At 43.9% G+C, this 19,151-nt stretch overlaps 1 protein-coding gene across 2 annotated transcripts in view; it reads left to right on the top strand.

Moving 5' to 3' along the window:
• The window catches only part of PC (pyruvate carboxylase), a 265,823-nt gene extending 249,694 nt beyond the window's left edge, over positions 1 to 16,129 (top strand). The window contains exons 15-17 of one of the 2 annotated variants that reach the window (XM_044449338.1): positions 3,895 to 4,135; positions 6,278 to 6,527; positions 16,034 to 16,129. In XM_044449338.1, the coding sequence (XP_044305273.1) occupies positions 3,895 to 4,135; positions 6,278 to 6,527; positions 16,034 to 16,050 (508 nt within the window). In that variant the 3' untranslated portion in view covers positions 16,051 to 16,129. Of the gene's footprint in view, positions 1 to 3,894; positions 4,136 to 6,277; positions 6,528 to 7,466; positions 8,301 to 16,033 lie in introns of those variants that run through there. The other variant, XM_044449337.1, reaches the window with a different exon arrangement.
• The last annotated feature ends 3,022 nt before the right edge of the window (positions 16,130 to 19,151 follow it).

The raw sequence follows: 19,151 nt of genomic DNA, 5'->3' as shown, positions 1-19,151 counted from the left end.
CAATCTATCTCACTGCATCCTATCCCTTCCCTGATGTATAAAGCCACGCCCCCACCTCTCTTTCCCTTCCTGTCCTTTCTAAAAAGGTGATACCCCTCTATGTTTACATTCCAGTCTTGCCTTCCATCCCACCAAGTTTCTGTGTTTCCCATCAGGTCATACCCTCCTATTCCCTGAAGAGCTTCAAGCTCTTCCTGCTGATTACCCATGCTCCTCGCATTAGTTTAGATGAACTCAACTGCTTCCCACCGCTTCCTTTCCTTGGAATCCCCAGCCTCCTGCTTCCTCCCATCTTCCCTGATACCTGGCCCGTCTCTGTAGGAGTCCTCTCAGTCCCTGCAGTACCTCTAAAACCCTGCTGCCAGAGCCCTGATCCTATCCCCACACTTGACCAGTGCAGATATGTTTCTGGGGGGCCTGAATTCCCCCCCCCCTCGACTCAGTTTAAAGTCTTCTGGACAAAGCTCTCTGGAGCATTTCCAAAAGACCTTTTCCCCATCCTCGTGAGGTGTAAGCCGTCCCTTGCCAGAAGTCCATTGGCAAGAAACCAGGTGCTAAGGTCGAGGAAGCTGAAGCGTTCCTTCTGGCACCACACCCTAAGCCAGTCATTCACCTCGGAGAACCTCCTGTCCCTGTCTGGCCCAAATCCCCGGACTGGCAAGATCGTCTTGGGCCTTTAGCTCTGAGTTTCTTCCCCAAGGCCTCGAAGTCCCTGGTAATCCTGACCACGCCCTGCCTGGCCATGTCGTTTGTGCCCACATGGATCACCAGGAGCGGCTGATGACCCCCGGAGCGAACAAGACACTCCACTCTGTCCTTCACATGCTGGATGCGTGTGCCCAGCAGGCAGCAAACCTCCCTGGTCTCCAGGTTGGGGCAGCACACCGCCGCCTCAGTGCCCCTCTGCAGGGAGTCCCCAACAAAAATCACCCGCCGCCGGTCTTCCTGGTGGTGGTAGGCGTCCATGTCCTGGCCCTTGCCTCTCCTGCAGCAGTCCCCTTGCCGCTTGTGGTCCTAGGCTGGGGGTCCAGCAGGTCCCCCGAGGCCTCATCAGCCCCAGCCTCCCCAAGCAGAGAGAACCTGTTTCCAGCTCCAGATCGGCGCCAGGGAAGGAGGAGGCCGTGCTGGCCTCTCCCTCCTGTGGGTGACACGCCTCCATGTCTCCCCGGCTGCTCCTCCCGTGGCCTCTCCCTCGACCCTCTGTCCAGAGGGGGCTGCTCCAGGGGGGCCTGGAGAGCTCTCTCGGCCCTCAGGCCCCTCACCTCCTCCTCTAGCAGGGTCACCATCTTGCACCGAGGGCAAGTTTAGCCCTGCCTCTCCTGGGGGAGAAGGACAAACATGTCGCAGCTCTCGCAGCAGAGAGCAACACCCGTGACTCCCGCCAAGGCCATCTCCTGGCCTGCCATCGGGAACTCTTCCAAAACCTGACCTTGGTCCCCTGCCTTGTCTGTCCTGCAGTTCTCCTCACTCGCCCAGTTCTCCCAGACAAACTCCCCCACACACACACAATTTAAATTGGAGGAAAAACAAAGCACAGCACTGCACTGCACCAAAAACAAAAAACAAAATGAAAAAAAACAAAACCAATACAAAGAAAGCAAAACAAAGCAATAAAACAAAAAACAAAACCCTTGGCTTCCCAGGGGAGGGAGTCCCCGGGCATCCTGGACCTGAGCAAAGGGACGCAGACAAGGGACAACACCTTATCAGTCCCTCAGGCCGGTGGCCCCGCCCCTCTGCTCCCTCCTGACCCCTCTGGCCCCGCCTCCCTTCCTCTCTGCTGCTCATGTCCCCCTGCCCAGCTCCTCCCTTGCCTTCGCCAGGCCCCTGGCGACCCTCAGCGCTCTCTCCCGGCCTCTGCCTCTGCTGCTCTGCCAGGAGGCAAGAGCCAAAAAAAGGCTTCATTGAGCTACACAAGCCCCTTCTCCACGACAAGGCAGTGATCCATGAAGGGGGTTTGGTAGAACAGCAGCATTTAAAATGAAGATATTACCCAAGATTAATTTCTTACTTATGATGTTACCGATTAAGTTAACAGAGAAAGATTTGAAAGTATTGCAAAATATGATTATTAAGTTCAGTAATATGGATAAAAAGCAAGAATTAATTGAAAAAAGATGGTATATGCCCCTGAGAACAAGGGGTTTAGGCATCCCCAATGTGAAATTTTGTTATATAGCTAATCAATTGAGGCATATGCCAGACATTATACTGCACCCAGAAAAGATAATATGGGGTAAATTAGAATATTTAGAATATGTAGAGGGATCTTTATTAAATATTTTTCTTCAACAAGGTAATAAGAATGTTATTTTTAAAGATAGGAAACTCTTTTTTAAGAATATGGTTAAGATTTGGAATTAATACAGGGATATGCTTAGCCCATCGATTTCACCGTTATACCCAATTACAGAATTAGAAAGATTCCCAGTTAATCTGAGGAGTAATTTGAAGGAAGTACTGAAGAGTAAACATGTTATTAGGTTGAAAGATTGGTTGTAGAAAATGAATAGTAAAGAAATGATACAAACGATACTGGGACAGGGTAAAATAATGTTTATATATAATATACTTTATTATATATATAGTATAATATAATATAATGAAGTATAATATACTTCAGATAGATTACTTTGGTTGAAGAAAAATGGTAAATGCTTATAATATACTAAATTTGAAGATATAATTTTACACAAAGAAAAACAGGACAATATGTGGCTGAGAGGAATGATAAGTAAAATTTACAATATATTACTAGAAGAGGAGGATTGCTATGATCCTCTTAAAGAGTCTTGGGAAATGGGTTTAAAAAGAAGTATTAGTGCTAAAGAATGGAATATTATGTGGGATAAGAGATTTTAAAATTTATGTCAATAGGAATTGAAGATAATTTTTATAAACTGGTTTGGAAATGGTACTCATTGAATTACATTGTAAAATTTACGTTGTAAACTGTCTAGAGACGCAAGTAATTGGACAGCATACAAATTTTATAAATAAATAAATTTAATTACATGAATAATGACTATTCCAACGTGTGCTGGAGATGCAACCAGGAAGTGGGCACATATTTCTCTATGTGGTGGAAGTGTAACTATATAAATGAGTTTTGGGAAAGGATCTTTAAAGAAATTGGTAAAATATTGAATTTAAATACTGAAGTTGATCCTAGATTAGCATTATTGTCATTATTTGGAGAACAGATGGGACAAAATACTAAAGAATTGATGATAAATTTATTAACAGCAGTCAGATTAAGAATAGCAAGGAAACAGAAGGTGACTATCATATGGTTGACTAGTATAAAGAAGTCTGGAATAATATATTATAGTCTGAATATATTATTCCAAACTATACTATTAATGATAAGTTAACTTGTGATATTAAATGGAAAAGGTTGTATGAGGGGAAACAAATTTGAAAATATTTGGAGAGTTTTTATTGAATACATTTTAATAAAAGGAAAGGGGTGTGAACCACCACAAGAGAGTCAATGCAGTTCTGGAAGGGAAGTGGGGCAACCTGAATGAATACATGATCTTACACTAAGTTACTAGAGTCCTGGTGGAGGTAGCACTGATACTAAGGTATTGTTTAATTGTGTTAATCAGTAATTATTGTTATTATATCATTTTTAAAAAATGAAAATGATAAAAATAAAAAATCAATCTACCAACATTGCTAATCCTGAAAAGGAACAAGTTTCCTTCTATTTTGCAGAGCTTTCGTTGTTTGGTCACCTGATTCACTGGCCAAGTCTGTTAAAACTCTTGGAGAGGCAGAGAGGATAGCTGCAGTTTAGTGCCTTTCTTGGTCTACAAGCTTGACATTGGAGGGTTGTCCTTCCTTCATCTTTTTCAACCCTTTCACCCCTGTAATCCTGCACTTCTTCAGGTTCTGCCAAGTGGCCAAGGAGAATGGCATGGATATCTTCCGAGTCTTTGATTCACTCAACTACCTTCCCAACATGTTGTTGGGGATGGAGGCAGCTGGACAGGCTGGAGGAGTGGTGGAAGCAGCCATTTCTTATACAGGGGATGTTGCTGATCCTAACCGGACAAAATACACCCTCGATTATTACATCAACCTGGCTGAGGAGCTGGTCAAGGCTGGGACCCATATCTTGGCCATCAAGGTAAAAGGAGGCTAAGATCTGGATTGGGAAGCTCAGCCACATTCCAGGGGAGTGTATCTAGTTTGTATCACTTTTTCCCTAAGCAAGCCTTGTGTCGCTAAACAGGAATTGCAGTTGCAAGGGCATTGCAATTCCTCATCACACACATCTACTGGTAATCAGGGAGCAGGCAAGCGAGATATAAAGAAAAAAGGTGAGGTAGAGGCTTGAATCTCTTGGTACAACTACAGGAAGAAATCAAAAAGACAAAAGGAGGAAGTAAGAGGAGATGGGGAAGAGAAGGGCAACAGGATCAAGGAACAGGCACCTCCTGGTCTCAGTCAGCTTCCAGAGAGTGGGCAGCTGACTAGCAGACAGGAGTACCAGGATCCAGTCAGCCAGGACGGGACACAAGGGTCAGTCAAACAGTCCAAAGGTCAGAGCCAGGAGCTGAAGCACAAAACAGAGTCCATTCACAAAGAAAGCACAGTCAGACAAGCCTCAGGGAACTGAGAAGACAAGCTGTGGGAAACAGGTACCTTGAGGGTTGGAGCAGAAGAAGGCGTGAGCAAGGGCCAGGAAAACGGGCAGAATCTAGGAGCCGGCACACGATCATGAGCAAGCAGCAGAAGCGGCTCGAGACTTTTGTTACCAAGGCAAGTTCTGTGGGGAACAGCCAGTTCTTATATAACTCTTCCTGCAGGGCTCCCTGGTAGAGCTCATAAGAGCCCTGGCCACTGCAGTAGCTTGGGGGACTAATTCTGCAACTAACAGAGCTGTTGTGCAGGTCCTTAGCCAGCAGAGGGAGCCCTGAAGCTGCCTTTTGTCCGGTCAGTCTAGAAGGGTACAGACCTTATACAGTGGTACCTTGGTTAACAAACTTAATTCGTTCCATGATTCTGGTTGCGACCCAAATTGGTCACACACCAAGTCAAATTTCCCCATAAAGTTCAATGTAAATAAGGTTAATCCATTCTGAACCATAACTTTATGTTATACATAAAGGACGGCATATAAAAGTTTTAAATAAATACATACATACCTAATTTTTTAAACCACAAAAATATGAGCTGTAGCCATCTCGCCAAGCCTGGGGGGCAGATGGGCCAAGGCAGAGCTGGAGCAGGGCCGCAGCTCCCACGCCTCCACCGCGGTCTTCTCAGGGCAAGCTGCCACCACCAAGTGGCTGCCATGCTTCTTCCCCCTGCAGCAGGGAAAGGCGGGAGGTGCCCTGCTTGGCCAGCCGTAGCCCTGTCCCTCACCTTCCCTTGCCTCTGCCCACAGAAAGCAGCCCTTACCTCCTTCCTCACAACCCTCTCCTGGCCGGGGAAACCACCCCACACCTACTCCGATCTCCCACTCCTGCTCCCCCTCCCGGAGCCAGGTGGCAGCAAGTTGCTGGGAAGGCCTCAACTGAGGTGAGCACACCCTCATGGCTCCCCTTCATGTGGAGAGAAGGTTATTGTTTGGAGTGTTCATGCAGGGAAGATGGCCGCAATTGCGATCATGTTCATGCAGGAACATGGCTGCGATCATGATCATCACCCAATGCGGAGTTTGTGAATGGAGGCAAAACTTTTCCAAAATTTTTGTTCATGAACTGATTGGTCATGAACTGAAGTGTTTGTGAACCAAGGTAACACTGTATAACTGAGGGTCCAGCTCCCATTGACTCAGTTTCATTCCTGATGCAGTCATTTCTCCACACCCCTTTCACTCCTCTTCTCTTGCCTCCCTTAACCAACTCATCCCTCCCTTCCCACATTCCCCCAGCAGTTGTAATCTAGGGTTGTAAAGAATTTAATTTCTGCTCACAAATCATGGGACTATCCCATTTGCAATCCTGAACAAAAACACGGAGACACTTTATTTTGGAAGAAATGTTCACAAACTTCCAAAATTGCTGTTGAAAAACACATTTGAAACGTGCATTGCAAAAAGTACAAATTATGATCCATTAGGCAGTGGGAGGAAGTGTGAATTTCCAAAAAGTATACTCAGAAACTTGAACTTTTCCCATTCAAATTTGCCTAAAAGACGGTTTGACTGCAAAAGAGTTGACTTGAACTCGGAAGAGATTTAGGTAGCCTCAGATGCCACTGATTTTCCTACTTTTACTGCATGCCTAACCACACCCTCGTCCTTCCCCTCGGTCTCTTGCAGGACATGGCTGGCGTTCTGAAGCCACAGGCCTCCGCTTTGTTGGTAGGAGAGCTGCGCAAACACTTCCCCGATGTCCCCTTGCATATCCACACCCACGACACCTCTGGGGCTGGGGTGGCCTCCATGCTGACCTGCGCTGCAGCAGGCGCCGACATCGTGGACGTCGCAGTGGATGCCATGTCTGGAATGACCTCCCAGCCAAGCATGGGTGCCATGGTGGCGTGCACCCGTGGAACCAAGCATGACACAGGTGCGTAACCACATTCAACTCTCAGAAGGAATAAGTCCCATAAACTAGGAAAAAGAGACAAGCCTGCACTCTTATCCAATAAAGTGGGAACAAAGTGAAGTGAGGGGAGGTGAGAACCTTCAGCTCTAGAAAGAAAAAGAGAAAGTGCAGCGTAATGGCCAAAGGTGAACTGGTAGAGGCCCCCATTTATAAAGAAGACTGTTCTATGTCAGGCTGCTAGAAAAAAAAATTTTTTCCCTAACCCTGTACAAAAGCCCTCAGCAAGTTAATACAACAGCAACCTTGCACCTTAGTTTTAGCTAACTTTCAGGGCAGGGGCATTCTCTTGCCATCTGCAGGAAAGCCAGTGTGGCGTAGTGCTTAAGGGTTCGGGCATTCCAGGTTCTGGTCCCTGCTCAGCCATAGAGCTGAGTGGGTGGCTTTGGGGCATTCACAGACACTCAGCCCAACCTACCTCACAGGGTCGTTTGTGTGGGGGTAAGACTGAGAGCAGGAGGGGAATGCTGTAAGCCACCTTGAATTCATAAGTGTACATCTAATAAACAAACAAATAAATACAATTCTTCTGCCTATCTAGACAGGCCAGAGTTTTAGGCAAGTCAAGGTCAGCCTTTTCAACTCTCCTTGCAACTACAACATGGAGGATCTCTCTTACAGCAAGATAATTTTTAAGTTTAAACCATAGAGTTAGAGAAACACATTCTGAAACAGTCTCTATCCTATCCTGAAAAACTTATTTTAAAAGATGTAGTTATTTGAAACACTTTTATATTCTGCCTTTTAATCTAAGAGACCTAACTGCCTAACAACAACTATTAAAGTCTAACTTAATATAAAAACAATAATTTAAAAGGAAAAGCATAACTAGAAAAAAGACTAGCAAGTACATAGTGCAATATGAAACCTGGTGCAATAATCATTTTCTCCCTTTGTGTAAAGTTGAAATGATCCTCGTAGGTGGTGCCACAAAGAAATATCTGAACGAAGCACAGAAACCAGTGGATTCATGGCCTCAGAAGAGAGAATAATGTGATAGATGACCAGAGACCATTGAGATATCAGTAGACCAAGATAACCAGCACCTTGAATTGGGCCTAGAAGTTTACTGGAGAGGCATGAGACAGGAATACTGCATTCCACAAAGCAACCGACAGAGAGCATATGGCTGCTGTATCGTGTACCAGCCTAGGTTTTGACTACTTTCACAAAGAGCCCTAGTTATCCACTCTGACCAGATGTGGATCACACAAAGGTGTGCAAAAGCATTCCTCAATACAGGAAGCTCCAGAGACTCCAGGAAAATCTTTTAAACTGCACACCTATTCCTTCCAAAAACTCCAGGAACCTAATTTTGGATTCGCTTTTCTAGCTAGTCTGGACATTTTGGTAGTAACGGAAAAGGAACACATTTGGAATCATTTATTTGAATTTACCTTTCCATGTATGTGTGTGTGTATGTATGTATGTATGTATGTATTATTTCATTATTATACCACCCAGGAAAGAAGTACACTGGCCTTTTTGCCTTGCCTTGCCTTGCCTAAGCCTACAGAAAATATTTAGATCAAAAAGCATGAGAAAGTAAAGGTCTTTATAAAAACTTATTTTATTTCTTTAAAAAAGGATCAAAATGGTAAGAGCACAGATGAATACAACAGTGGTAAAAATAAACAAAGCCTGGTGCAGCAGAAACCATCAGTACCAGCTGCTGCCACCAAGACTCTCCACAGCGCCAAGCACTTCCAAACCCACTTCATAGAATCTTAGAATCACAGTAGAGCTGGAAGGGTCCATGGAGGGTCCAACCCCCTGCTATTGCAGGATGGCAAATCACACCATCCCACTCAGATGGCTGTCCAGATTCTTTTTGAATGTCTTTAGTGTGGGAGAGCCCACCACCTCTCCAGGCAGCTAGTTCCACTGTTGCATTGCTCTGACAGAGAGGAAGCTTTTCCTGTTATCCAGACTGAATCTGGGTTGTCGCAGCTTGACTTGATTATTCCGTGTCCTACACTTTGGCATCAGCAAGAAGAGATCTTGACCTTCCTCTTCATGACAGCCTTTGAGGTACTTATAGAGGGATACCATATCCCCCCCTCAGTCTTCTCTTCTCAAGGCTGAACATGCCCAGTCTCTCCTCACAGGGCAGTGTTTACAAACCCTGGATCATTTTTGTTGCCCTCCTCTACACCCTTTCTCTTTTTCTGCATCTTTTTCTGCATCTATCTTATATCTTTGTGCCCAGAACTGGACACAGTATTCTAGATGAGGTCTAAATAGTGAGGAGTATAGGAAATAATACTCATGATTTAGAAGTAATACTTCTGTTAATGCACCCCAAAATGGCATTTGCCCTTTTGGTGGCTGCATCATATTGTTGGCTCATATTTAGTCTGTGGTCCACAATTACTCTGAGTTCTTTTTCTTTTTTAGTTCTGTTGAGCCACGTATCCTCATCTTGTATACATGCATTTGTTTTGTTTGTTTTGTTTTGTTTTGTTTTGTTTTCCTAGGTGGAGGACTTGGCACTTGTCCTTACTGAATCTCATTCTGTTGCTTTCATCCCAGTGTTCAAGTTTATCAAGATCGCCCTGGATCTCCATTCTGTCTTTTAGGGTATTTGCTATTCCATCTGAAAATTTCATTATCATTCCTTGAACTTCTTCATCGAAATCATTAATAAAGATGCTGAAGAGCACTGGGCCCAAGACTGAACTCTACAGCACCCCACCTTCCTCCAGTTTGAGAAGGTGCCGTTGATGAGCACTCTTTTTGTCCAATTTAGCAGCCACTCTTGGATCCACCTAACAGATTTTTTATTTAGTCCAGTTTTTGCTAATTTACTTATCAGACTGTCATGGGACATTTGCTAAAGTCTAGGTAGATTATGTCCACAGTGTTCCCTCTGTTCATTTGGAAGGTTGCCCAGTCAAAAAATGAGATTAACTTAGTCTGACAGGATTTATTTTTGATAAATCCATGTTGTCTTCCATTGATCACCTCATTTTCTTCAAGAAGCTTGCAGATGGATTTTTAAAATAATTTGCTCAATAATTTTTCCAGAGATTAATGTCTGACTAACTGGTCTGTAGTTCCCAGGTTCCTCTTTCCCCCCGTTTTTGAAGATAATGTTAACCCTTCTCCAGTTGTCTGGCACTTCTGTTTTTCAAGATTTCCAAGGCTAGACAGTGGGAGGGGGGCATATTCTGAAGGGGGTCAAGCAAATTACACCCTACCCGTGCTCTGTTTGGCATCATGGCTAGATGGCTTCAGCAACCTTCCTCTGATGAGATTGCCAGCCGTGCTGACAGCCTGCTTATGGCTCACAAGGTAAGGGCTGCCAGCAATCCCTACGGAGTACCAAGGAGAGAGGAGAGAGAAGCACAATGCTTCTTACAAAGCAGCCAGTCATTACCATATTCACCAGTCTGATGTATAAGTGGGTGAACTCACCCTCCTCACCCAAGGGGGACATGAGGAATTCCAGGCCAGTTAGCCTTATTCTGGGGAAGACAATGGAAAGGCTCATAATAGTAAACACTCTGGAATTCCTAGGTAGCAAAGGGAGGTTGGCGGCCACGCAGCACAGCTTCTACAAAAACGGGTCCTGCCAGACAAACCTTGTAGAATTCTATGACACACTTTTGAGGTGGCTGGATGGAGGGGATGCAGTGGATGTGGTTTGCCTGGATTTCAGCAAGGCCTTTGACAAAGTAGCACATGGTATTCATTCCAATGGATTGACAGACTGAAAGCAGAGAGTGACTATCAGTCCTGGGACTGATCCTGCTCAATCTTTTCCTCAATGACTTGGAAGAAGGAGTGACAAGCCTGCTGATCAGATTTGGAGATGATACTAAATTGGTGGCGGTGGCTACAACTGAGGAGCAGGTACTCCAGATCCAAAAGGATCTGGATGGACTATGGAAGTGGGCAGGAGACAACAGGATGGCGTTCAATGTGGATAAGTGCTCGGTCTTGCACTTGGGGCATCGGAATGGGTGTCATAAGTACAGGTTAGGGGACAAATGGCTGGAGAGCAGCACTTGTGGAAAGGATCTTGGGCTGCTGATCAACTACAGGCTAAACATGAGGCAGCAGTGTGACGTGGTGGTCAAGAGGGCAAATGCCACCCTAGGATGCATAGCCAGAAGCATGGCTTCTAGATCGAGAGAGGTATTACTGCCACAGTATATGACTCCGGTGTGCCTGCAGCTGCAGTATTGTGTTCAATTCTGGGCCCCTCATTACAGCATATAGCAAGGTTGGAAGGGTTGGAGATAGCAAGGTTCAGCAAAGGGTCACAAGGATGGTGGCTGGTTTGCAGGGTAAGCCAAATGAGGAGAGACAGAGGGAGCTGGGTCTTTTCAGCCTTGAGAGGAGGACACTCAGAGGGCACCTGTTAATTTTAAATTATAAATGTTTAAATTATAAACTTTTAAACATGAATATGTTTAAATCATAAGCATGTTTAAATTATAAACCTAAAGCCATGAATATTGCTGTTCAGGGTGCCAAGCATAAGCTGCATATCTCTGGAGAGGCAAGGGCATCCAGCCCCTTTCAAGGCTGGAAAAATCCCATTAGTCATAACTATGGCTCCACATTTTATTTATTTATTAAAGCTTTTGTATCCCATCCTTTATATCTTACATAAATATTTTTCTCCAATATTTTACTGATAGATAGATTCCTGACAGATCGGAATAAAAATTTAAAGTGTACCCTAATTTCTGCAGGAGAGTGCAGTTTAATTACAAAGGTGCTGCTGCTTAAGAGGGCATGCCAAAAATCTTACTGGGACATCCACCATTTTCCTAGCAAGTAGTTCAGCTCATCATGTTGGGTGAACTCACCCATTACTTTCAACTGCCTTCTTAAATGAGTAAATTCTGCCTTTGGCAAGAATTTTTTTTTCAGATTGCATTTCATGTTCTGCAACTGTTTATAGAGCTTTGCAGATAGTGAAATTGTGACCTAGACCAGTGGTTCCCAACCAGTTTTTGACCGTGTACCCCTTAGGAGCCCTTTTTGATAAATTGCATCCTTCACTGTAACTCACCCAGGGAGCCATGTGGCTAATGGGGTGGGTTAGATATCCAATAAATAAAATTTAAAAATACCGTATTTTTCCATCTATAAGACTCCCCCATGTATAGGATAACCCCACTTTTCCGATCCATCTCCAGCAAACAAGCCGCTGCTGCGTGCATGCGCCGCTTCGCCAGCCCCCGTGCGCAGGCCAGTTCCCCCCCCCCCCCGCCCCAGCGCCACCCCCATGTATAAGAGGCACCTTCATTTTTAAGTAAATGTTTTAAAGAAAAAGTAGCATCTTATACACAGAAAAATACGGTAATATTAACAAAATGTTTGTGATTTATATAGTTGCTGTTATTTCAATTTATATGTTGGAACTGTAAATAATAACTCAATAATGGAATTAAAAGGCAGTGGAATGGCAAAACAGACAGCACATATATATTTACACTCAAAAAATGCACCAATCGAAACATTAATTCAAAATGTAAGATGAAGACAAAGAAGAGACATAAAGAAGACCTGGAAAAACTCACTCATTGAAAAATAGATGGGAAAGAAGCCCAGGTTTTTCCAGATCAACCTGCACGACTTCTCAGAAAAGAAAAGGCAAATTCTACAAAAAAAAGGGGGGGGGGGATATCGTTGAATAGTCTCATTTGCTACAGAAGTTCCATTGTTTAAGGGGAAGAAGAAAAATCACAACAATACAGCAAGACAATTTGCAGAAGAATTAATAACTAGACTGTAGTCCAAGGTTTATGAACTGGACACAAAACATGCAAAAAATTTAATAACTGGTATACTAGCCGATTGTTTTCAGATGGAAAAAAGACCATGTCCATTATCACCACTTTTATTTATCCTCATTCTGGAATTTTTAGTTAGAAAAATAAGATGACCCAAAGGCCTGAAATATATGAAATATATATCTGAAATAGATGGAGATTAATATAAAATAAAAAGTTGTCCTGATTTAACGTTGACAATCTTAAATCCACCTTTATCCATCCAGTATATAATAGCTCAGATTGAAATATTCCAGACTTTTTTTGGCTGCAAAATTAGTAAGAAAGAAAGAAACATTATATTAAAATGATTACAATGAAACCAGAAGATCCTTAGTGAGGGACACCCCCCCCCATTTGCCAAAATAACAAGGAGGGAACAGGGCTTTTCTCAAGGTGAAATAGAAAACCCACTCCACCACTCATCATAAGATCCAATTAATTTCACAACTTTTGACTTGTATCTTGATAAAGGCACTTTTCCCCACCATTATTCATTTTTTTTCATGTACCCCTAAATGCCCTGGTTCATATCCCTGGGGGTGCAGTGTACCCCAGGTTGGGAATCACTGACCTAAGCTATGAGTGATTTTGACTTCTTAGTAAGCAATGCTTGTGGCATTTTAAAAAGTTTCTTCTGTGAAGTATAAGTAATAATTAAAATCTTATAAACATTAATGAACCATTGAAATAAAATCTCATGGACCATTCTTCCAGCAGTAATCAAACTGTTCACTGCTTTTTGCCACATGGGGGCAACATAGAAACGGAGCGAGTCAGAAAGGACCCCCGGTTCCGGCTGGTTTAGCTCATGACATGCCCACCATGTGCATGTAGCCTATTCTTGAACACCCTCAGTGATAGGGCTTCAACCACTGCCCGTGGAAGCCCATACCATACACTAGGGGTCCTAACCATTAGGAAGTACTGTCAGGGAAGTGTACTCCAGTCCTAAACAAGGTCTAAAACAATAGGCTATAGGCTAAAGATGAGCCAACAATGCAATGCAGCCGCCAAAAAGGCAGATACTATTTTGGGATGCATTAACAGAAGCATTACTTCCAAATCACAAGAAGTAGTAGTTCCCCTATACTCCTCGCTAGTCAGTCCTCCTCTGGAATACCGTGTCCAGTTCTGGGCACCAAGATTTAAGAAAGATGCAGGTAAATTAGAAAGGGTGTAGATGAGAGCAACAAAAATGATCCAGGGTTTGGAAGCACTGCCCTATGAGGAGAAACTGAGAGAACTGGTTTCTCCTCATAGGGCAGAGAAGAGAAGACTGAGGGTGGACATGATATCCCTCTCTAAGGACCTCAAAGGCTGCCACAAAGAGGAGGGTCAAGATCTCTTCTTGCGGATATCAGAGTGTAGGACACAGAATAATCAATTCAAGTTTTATTATTTATTATTTATTTATTAAAACATTTTTATGCCACCCCATTCTCCGAAGCCTCGACAACCCAAGTTCAGACTAGACATCAGGAAAAGCTTCCTCACGGTCAGAGCAATACAACAGTGGAACCAACTTCCTAGAGAGGTGGTGGGCTCTCCAAAACTGGAAACATTCAAAAAGAAACAGGACACACAATCAGTAAATCATCAGCAGTTTCAACCGATCTGCTGAAACAAGCATTTAATATAGGTAGTTGGGAGAATCATCATTTGATCCTCATATGATTATTCTCATGAGTTGTGCAAGAAATCACTGATTAGAAAAGAATAATTTCAGTAGTCTTAATACAAGGGTGTTAGTTCAAGGAAAAGCCCTTGCTACGATCTTCCTTCACATAGGCTTGCCCAGGATATTAGAACAGGTTTCTCCTAAGCTGACATTAGATCATATCTGAGATTTCTTCATTTGACCCACAACATCTGTGCTAATTTTCATTTCTGTTTTATTCATTTGCTTACTCCAAAAAATTTCTAGTCCTGTTCATTTTAGAATCATTGGGGAAGATGGATTTTTAAATAGCTAATCAATTCTTCAATTTATGAGAGCCACTGATAGCAATATGATAGCAATATGGCTGGTACAAAGGTCTATTCTTAATTGAAATTTACTTCAGGAAATGGAGTTCACTTGATTTATCTTCAACCAAGATTAAAGGCATTTAAAAAGTAACTATAACACACATTGAAATGCTTCATTTTAAATATATCAGTTATATAAATAGTATTCCCCTATCCTCCCCACCAGCCCAAATTAAGTGGTGGGGACATTAATTTTGTGAAGGCAGGCTTGCTTTCTGCTGCTTCCTAGTGGTTTCAGAAGCATTTCAGGTTTCAGGTTCCGTTTTGTTACCGGACTGAAACCAGTTAACAGCTGGGGCAAACCCCGGGTGGACCCCAGACCTAAAGCCAAACAGAGCCTGAGACGAGACTTAGAGCAAATAGCAGTTTTATTCTGGTGCACTATAGAATAAACGCAGACAAAGGGGAGATGCTTCCCAAATCAGAGTCTCGAAAGAGGTACAGAGAACATAGATTATATACCCTACGTCATAACATGTTGTCTGGAGACAAAGGAAATTCATTTCCCCATTATTCCTTGTTCTATTTGTTGGTTTACAGAAAACTCTGTATTTATTCTGCATGTCTCTAATGCCCATTACTACAATATCATTATCAGTCAGGGCCTCTAGGTTCAGTATGTAACATCTGCAAGGCAAGCAAGATGCGGATCCTGGAAAAACATAGAAACAGAGAAACAGAGCGAGTCAGAAAGGGCCTCTCGGGCCATATAGTCTGACCCCCGTCTCCACCATGTGCATATCCAGCCTATCTTTGAACACCCTCACCGATGGGGCCTCAACGACCTCCTGGGGAAGCCCATTCCACACCCTCGGGATCCTGACTGTCAGGAAGTGCTTCCTGGCATCTAAATGGAACCTTGGTTTCCTGAGCTTTGCTCCGTTGGAGCGTTTCCTGCCTTCCTCCTGCAGGGAAGGCCCTTGAAAATTGCAAATGTTTTTTTCAACAAATCCTCTTTTTAAAAAAATCAAAAAGTTCTCAGCATTCCCAATGCTGAGGCATGATTGGTTAATGTGAAGGAAAGTTGGTGTGGGGACATTACCAAATTTCCCAATAATTTCAGGTTATTAATGGGAAACAAATGTATCAAATGTTTAGGAATCTCTCAAAATCAAACCTGAGAAGTTATTTACAATCCTGTAAATAATGTATTGGCTCTGCTGTATTCTGTTGTATTCTGAGAGAAAATGACCGGTGGTGGCCTCTTGCATGCACTCTGCTGTTGTGTGTCTTTCTGAGGCACTTTCTCAAGCTGGGCGAGGCCTGGCTCCCCATTGCATAGAGTTCACTCCTCCCACCGCTCGTGCGCACGCACTGGAGAACTGAATTGTCCCTTGACAGGTATCCAAATGGAGAAAGTGTTTGACTACAGTGAGTACTGGGAAATGGCCCGTGGCCTGTATGCCTCCTTTGACTGCACGGCTACCATGAAATCTGGCAATGCTGATGTCTATGAGAATGAGATTCCTGGGGGTCAGTATACCAACCTGCATTTCCAGGCCCACAGCATGGGACTGGGGAACAAATTTAAGGAGGTGAAGAAAGCCTATGTGGAAGCAAACAAACTTCTTGGTGATCTCATCAAGGTAAGAATGCTGGATCCTAATTCTAATTCTTCTGCTTCCAATTGCCTATTCCTTTCACCCACAGGAAGCAGGGAAGAATAGGCATTATTGAAAGCTGCATGTCCTAAAAGCTTCAGAGGGAACCATTTATTTAAGTAGAAATAGCACATTAAGGAATCTTCATAACTTGTGCACATCTAGTAATATATCTTCCTGTAGCCGGTGGCTTTTCTTACTGTAAGTGATGCGTCTATTTAGACATGCAATACTTTAATTCAATAAATAAGTGTTGGGATCTTCTTGTAGATTTGGTTATGTGCAGGTTCAGCAGAGACAAGAATTGTATAGCAGATTTAGTTAAGAGGCTGTTGTTTGCACCTGGATCTGTTGGAATCCTCACTGAGAGGCTTTTTAACAAAAGAAAAAAAGTTTATTTATTCACAAGCAATCCATATGTGACTTCCATGAAGTGGAGGTGCTGGTATCTCTACACAGGTTATCTGAGTTCATTATTAGCTGCTAAGCTTAGAGAGGAAGGGAGAGAACCATGTTCTTCTCAAAGCAGGAGAGGGAGAGAAAGAGAGAGAGGTGGGCAAAATAACACTACAACCCCTTTTTGCCTTTCCAGGTGAGGTAGGCAGAGAAAAGGGATAAGCTCATTTTGCCTGTTATTAACCCTTTTCTTCCCACTCAGGTGGGAGAGGATCATGCAGGGCAATGTTAATGCAGGCAATGTTACTAGTAATAGTAATAATATTAATAGTAATAACTCTCAAGCTCTTTTGTCCTCAATGACAGTCCTTAAGGCAGAAACAGCCATAATGTCAAAACCACGTCAATAGAGATAACAAGTGTAGTGTAGAGGTGGTGTAGAGGTCAGGGGCACAGGACTGGGACTCAGGCAACCCAGGTTCTAGTCCCCGTTCAACCATGTAGCCAGCTGGGTGATTTTGGGCCAGTCACAGATTTTCAGCCCAACCCACCTCAAAGGGTTGTTGTGGGGATAAGATTGAGAGCAGCAAGAGGAGAATTATGTGGGATGGTGTAACTTGGTGTCCTGCAACAGCAGAAGGTTAGACCAGATGGTCTAACTGACTGTACTATTCTATGATGTGAACCACTTGGAGTTCATTGGAGTTCAAAAAGGTGGAATATAAATCTAATAAGTAAAACTGAGCACACAACTTACTGACTTCTGAAATCTTAAAGTCTCTGTATAAACTACCTGTCCTTCACTTCCTTCACCCCCACCCCCAATCATTCCCAAAAGCAAGCACTCTGTGGGTGTTGTGCACCACTAGGGAGGAACAGAGGGATCTTGGTTCCTTGAATGAATCAGACCCAAGAAGGGAGGTCTTGGTTCAAGATCTGCAGCTTCACACCTATCAACTGGAGTTTCTGTATCAATAACCTGCTAAAGAAGATTAGCCAGCAGCCTCTGACACCACAAGTTCATCCTCCTCTTATCCCTCAGCCTTGCCCATGGGTAAGGGCAAGGGTGTGACACAGTGAGGAGAGAGGGGGAGAGCGACCTTTTCGTCATCCGGGAAATTTCCCCAGGGCTCTTTGCCAGCAATCCAGCATGGATATGGCCATCACACTCTCCTATAGTGTTCTTCCAGCTTTCACTCCTTAGCTTATCTATGAAGTTCAGTTGGGGAGCGGCATTTTCGTTTCTGCTGTAGCACATGGGTGGAGAGATTTAAATGATGAACATCTTAGACAGGTACTTTCCCTGCCTGAGGAGAATAGTGGGCTGGGGGTTGCCCATGCCTTGTCCTAGGTGGTCTGCTCCCCACTTTCATATTATGTTGCCCACCCTTCCTGCTCCTTGTAGGTGACACCATCTTCCAAGATTGTGGGCGACCTGGCACAGTTCATGGTTCAGAACAACCTAACAAAGGAGGATGTGGAGGCTCAGGCAGAAGAACTCTCTTTCCCCCTCTCTGTGGTGGAATTTCTGCAAGGCTACATTGGCATTCCATATGGAGGCTTCCCAGAGCCCTTCCGTTCCAAGGTGGGTTGCTGAGCAGTTCAGAGGGAAGGTAGTGGAAACTTCCAGGATACCTTTAGAAACTGGGAGTTGGGCAGATTAGAGCTCGTCTCCATATGTGTGTCCATTTAAAGTATATTAAAGTATTTAGATAAAAAGAAGGGGAAGGAGTGGAGACAAAATGACCATCCCATTGTCCTACTGTATGGAGCATCACGCAGAAGACTTGTTCCATTGATCATCACTGCTCTTCACTTTTGTTTTTCATCTGTGTCTGCTAACAAAGCATCAGTCTTAGAAGACACTTAAAAAGCAAAGACAAGAAACACAGTGCTTACAAGACACACTGAAAACTTGCTGTGAGCAGAGATTTCCCCACAGCCTGGTACTGTCAAAGTACAGGAGATTCTGGTGGTCCCTTTTCTTTAGGGAGAGTTACCAGCTGGTTGGAAGAAGCTTGACCAGGTGGCATTCACACATGAAGAGAAAGTCCCAGTGCCTATTTCCTAGCAAGCAGGTGAGGGGACGGGGGCACTTATGGCAACAGAGACTCTCCCCAAGTTGCAGTTTCCAAACTGTGGTTTCTTGGTCAGTAGGGAGATGAGCTGATCTCTTTGCCCTCTCCAGGTGCTGAAAGACTTGCCCCGTATTGAGGGACGCCCGGGGGCTTCCTTGCCCCCCATGGACTTCGTAAAGTTGGAGCAGGAGCTTTGTGAAAAGCATGAAGAAATCACCATGGAAGATGTCCTCTCTGCTGCCATGTATCCCAAAGTCTTCAATGAGTTCAAGGACTTCACCGCCACATTTGGGCCTGTTGAATGTCTCAACACACGGCTCTTCCTCGAGGGGCCCAAGATAGCAGAAGAGTTTGAGGTAACATGTAGGGTGGGGGAAACATTTGTCAGGAGACAGGGTTCAGAAAGCAGAGCTCCCATCTCTGAGATCATTTCCCTCTATTCCCCAGAGAAGCTGCTGTTATTTGCCTCTCCTCAAATCAGTGTGGCATATACCTGAATTGTATTTAGGCAAATGGCTAATTTACTTGTCAGGACAGAAATCCCTTAGAACTGACTCAGACTCCCCTGACACACAGTGTTCCATGGGTGGAAACTGCTCAGTATTCCCAGGTGTGCATCTGCATTCAGTCTCAGGAGACCTCTGTTCCACCCTCTATTTTGCTGCCCTCCTTACATGTATAGCTAAGATCCAT

Source organism: Varanus komodoensis, unplaced genomic scaffold (assembly GCF_004798865.1).
Source record: "Varanus komodoensis strain SLA01 unplaced genomic scaffold, ASM479886v1 scaffold57, whole genome shotgun sequence".
Taxonomy (NCBI): Eukaryota; Metazoa; Chordata; class Lepidosauria; order Squamata; family Varanidae; genus Varanus; species Varanus komodoensis.
Note: the sequence above shows the minus strand (reverse complement) of the source record. Positions and strands in the feature narration are given on the sequence as shown.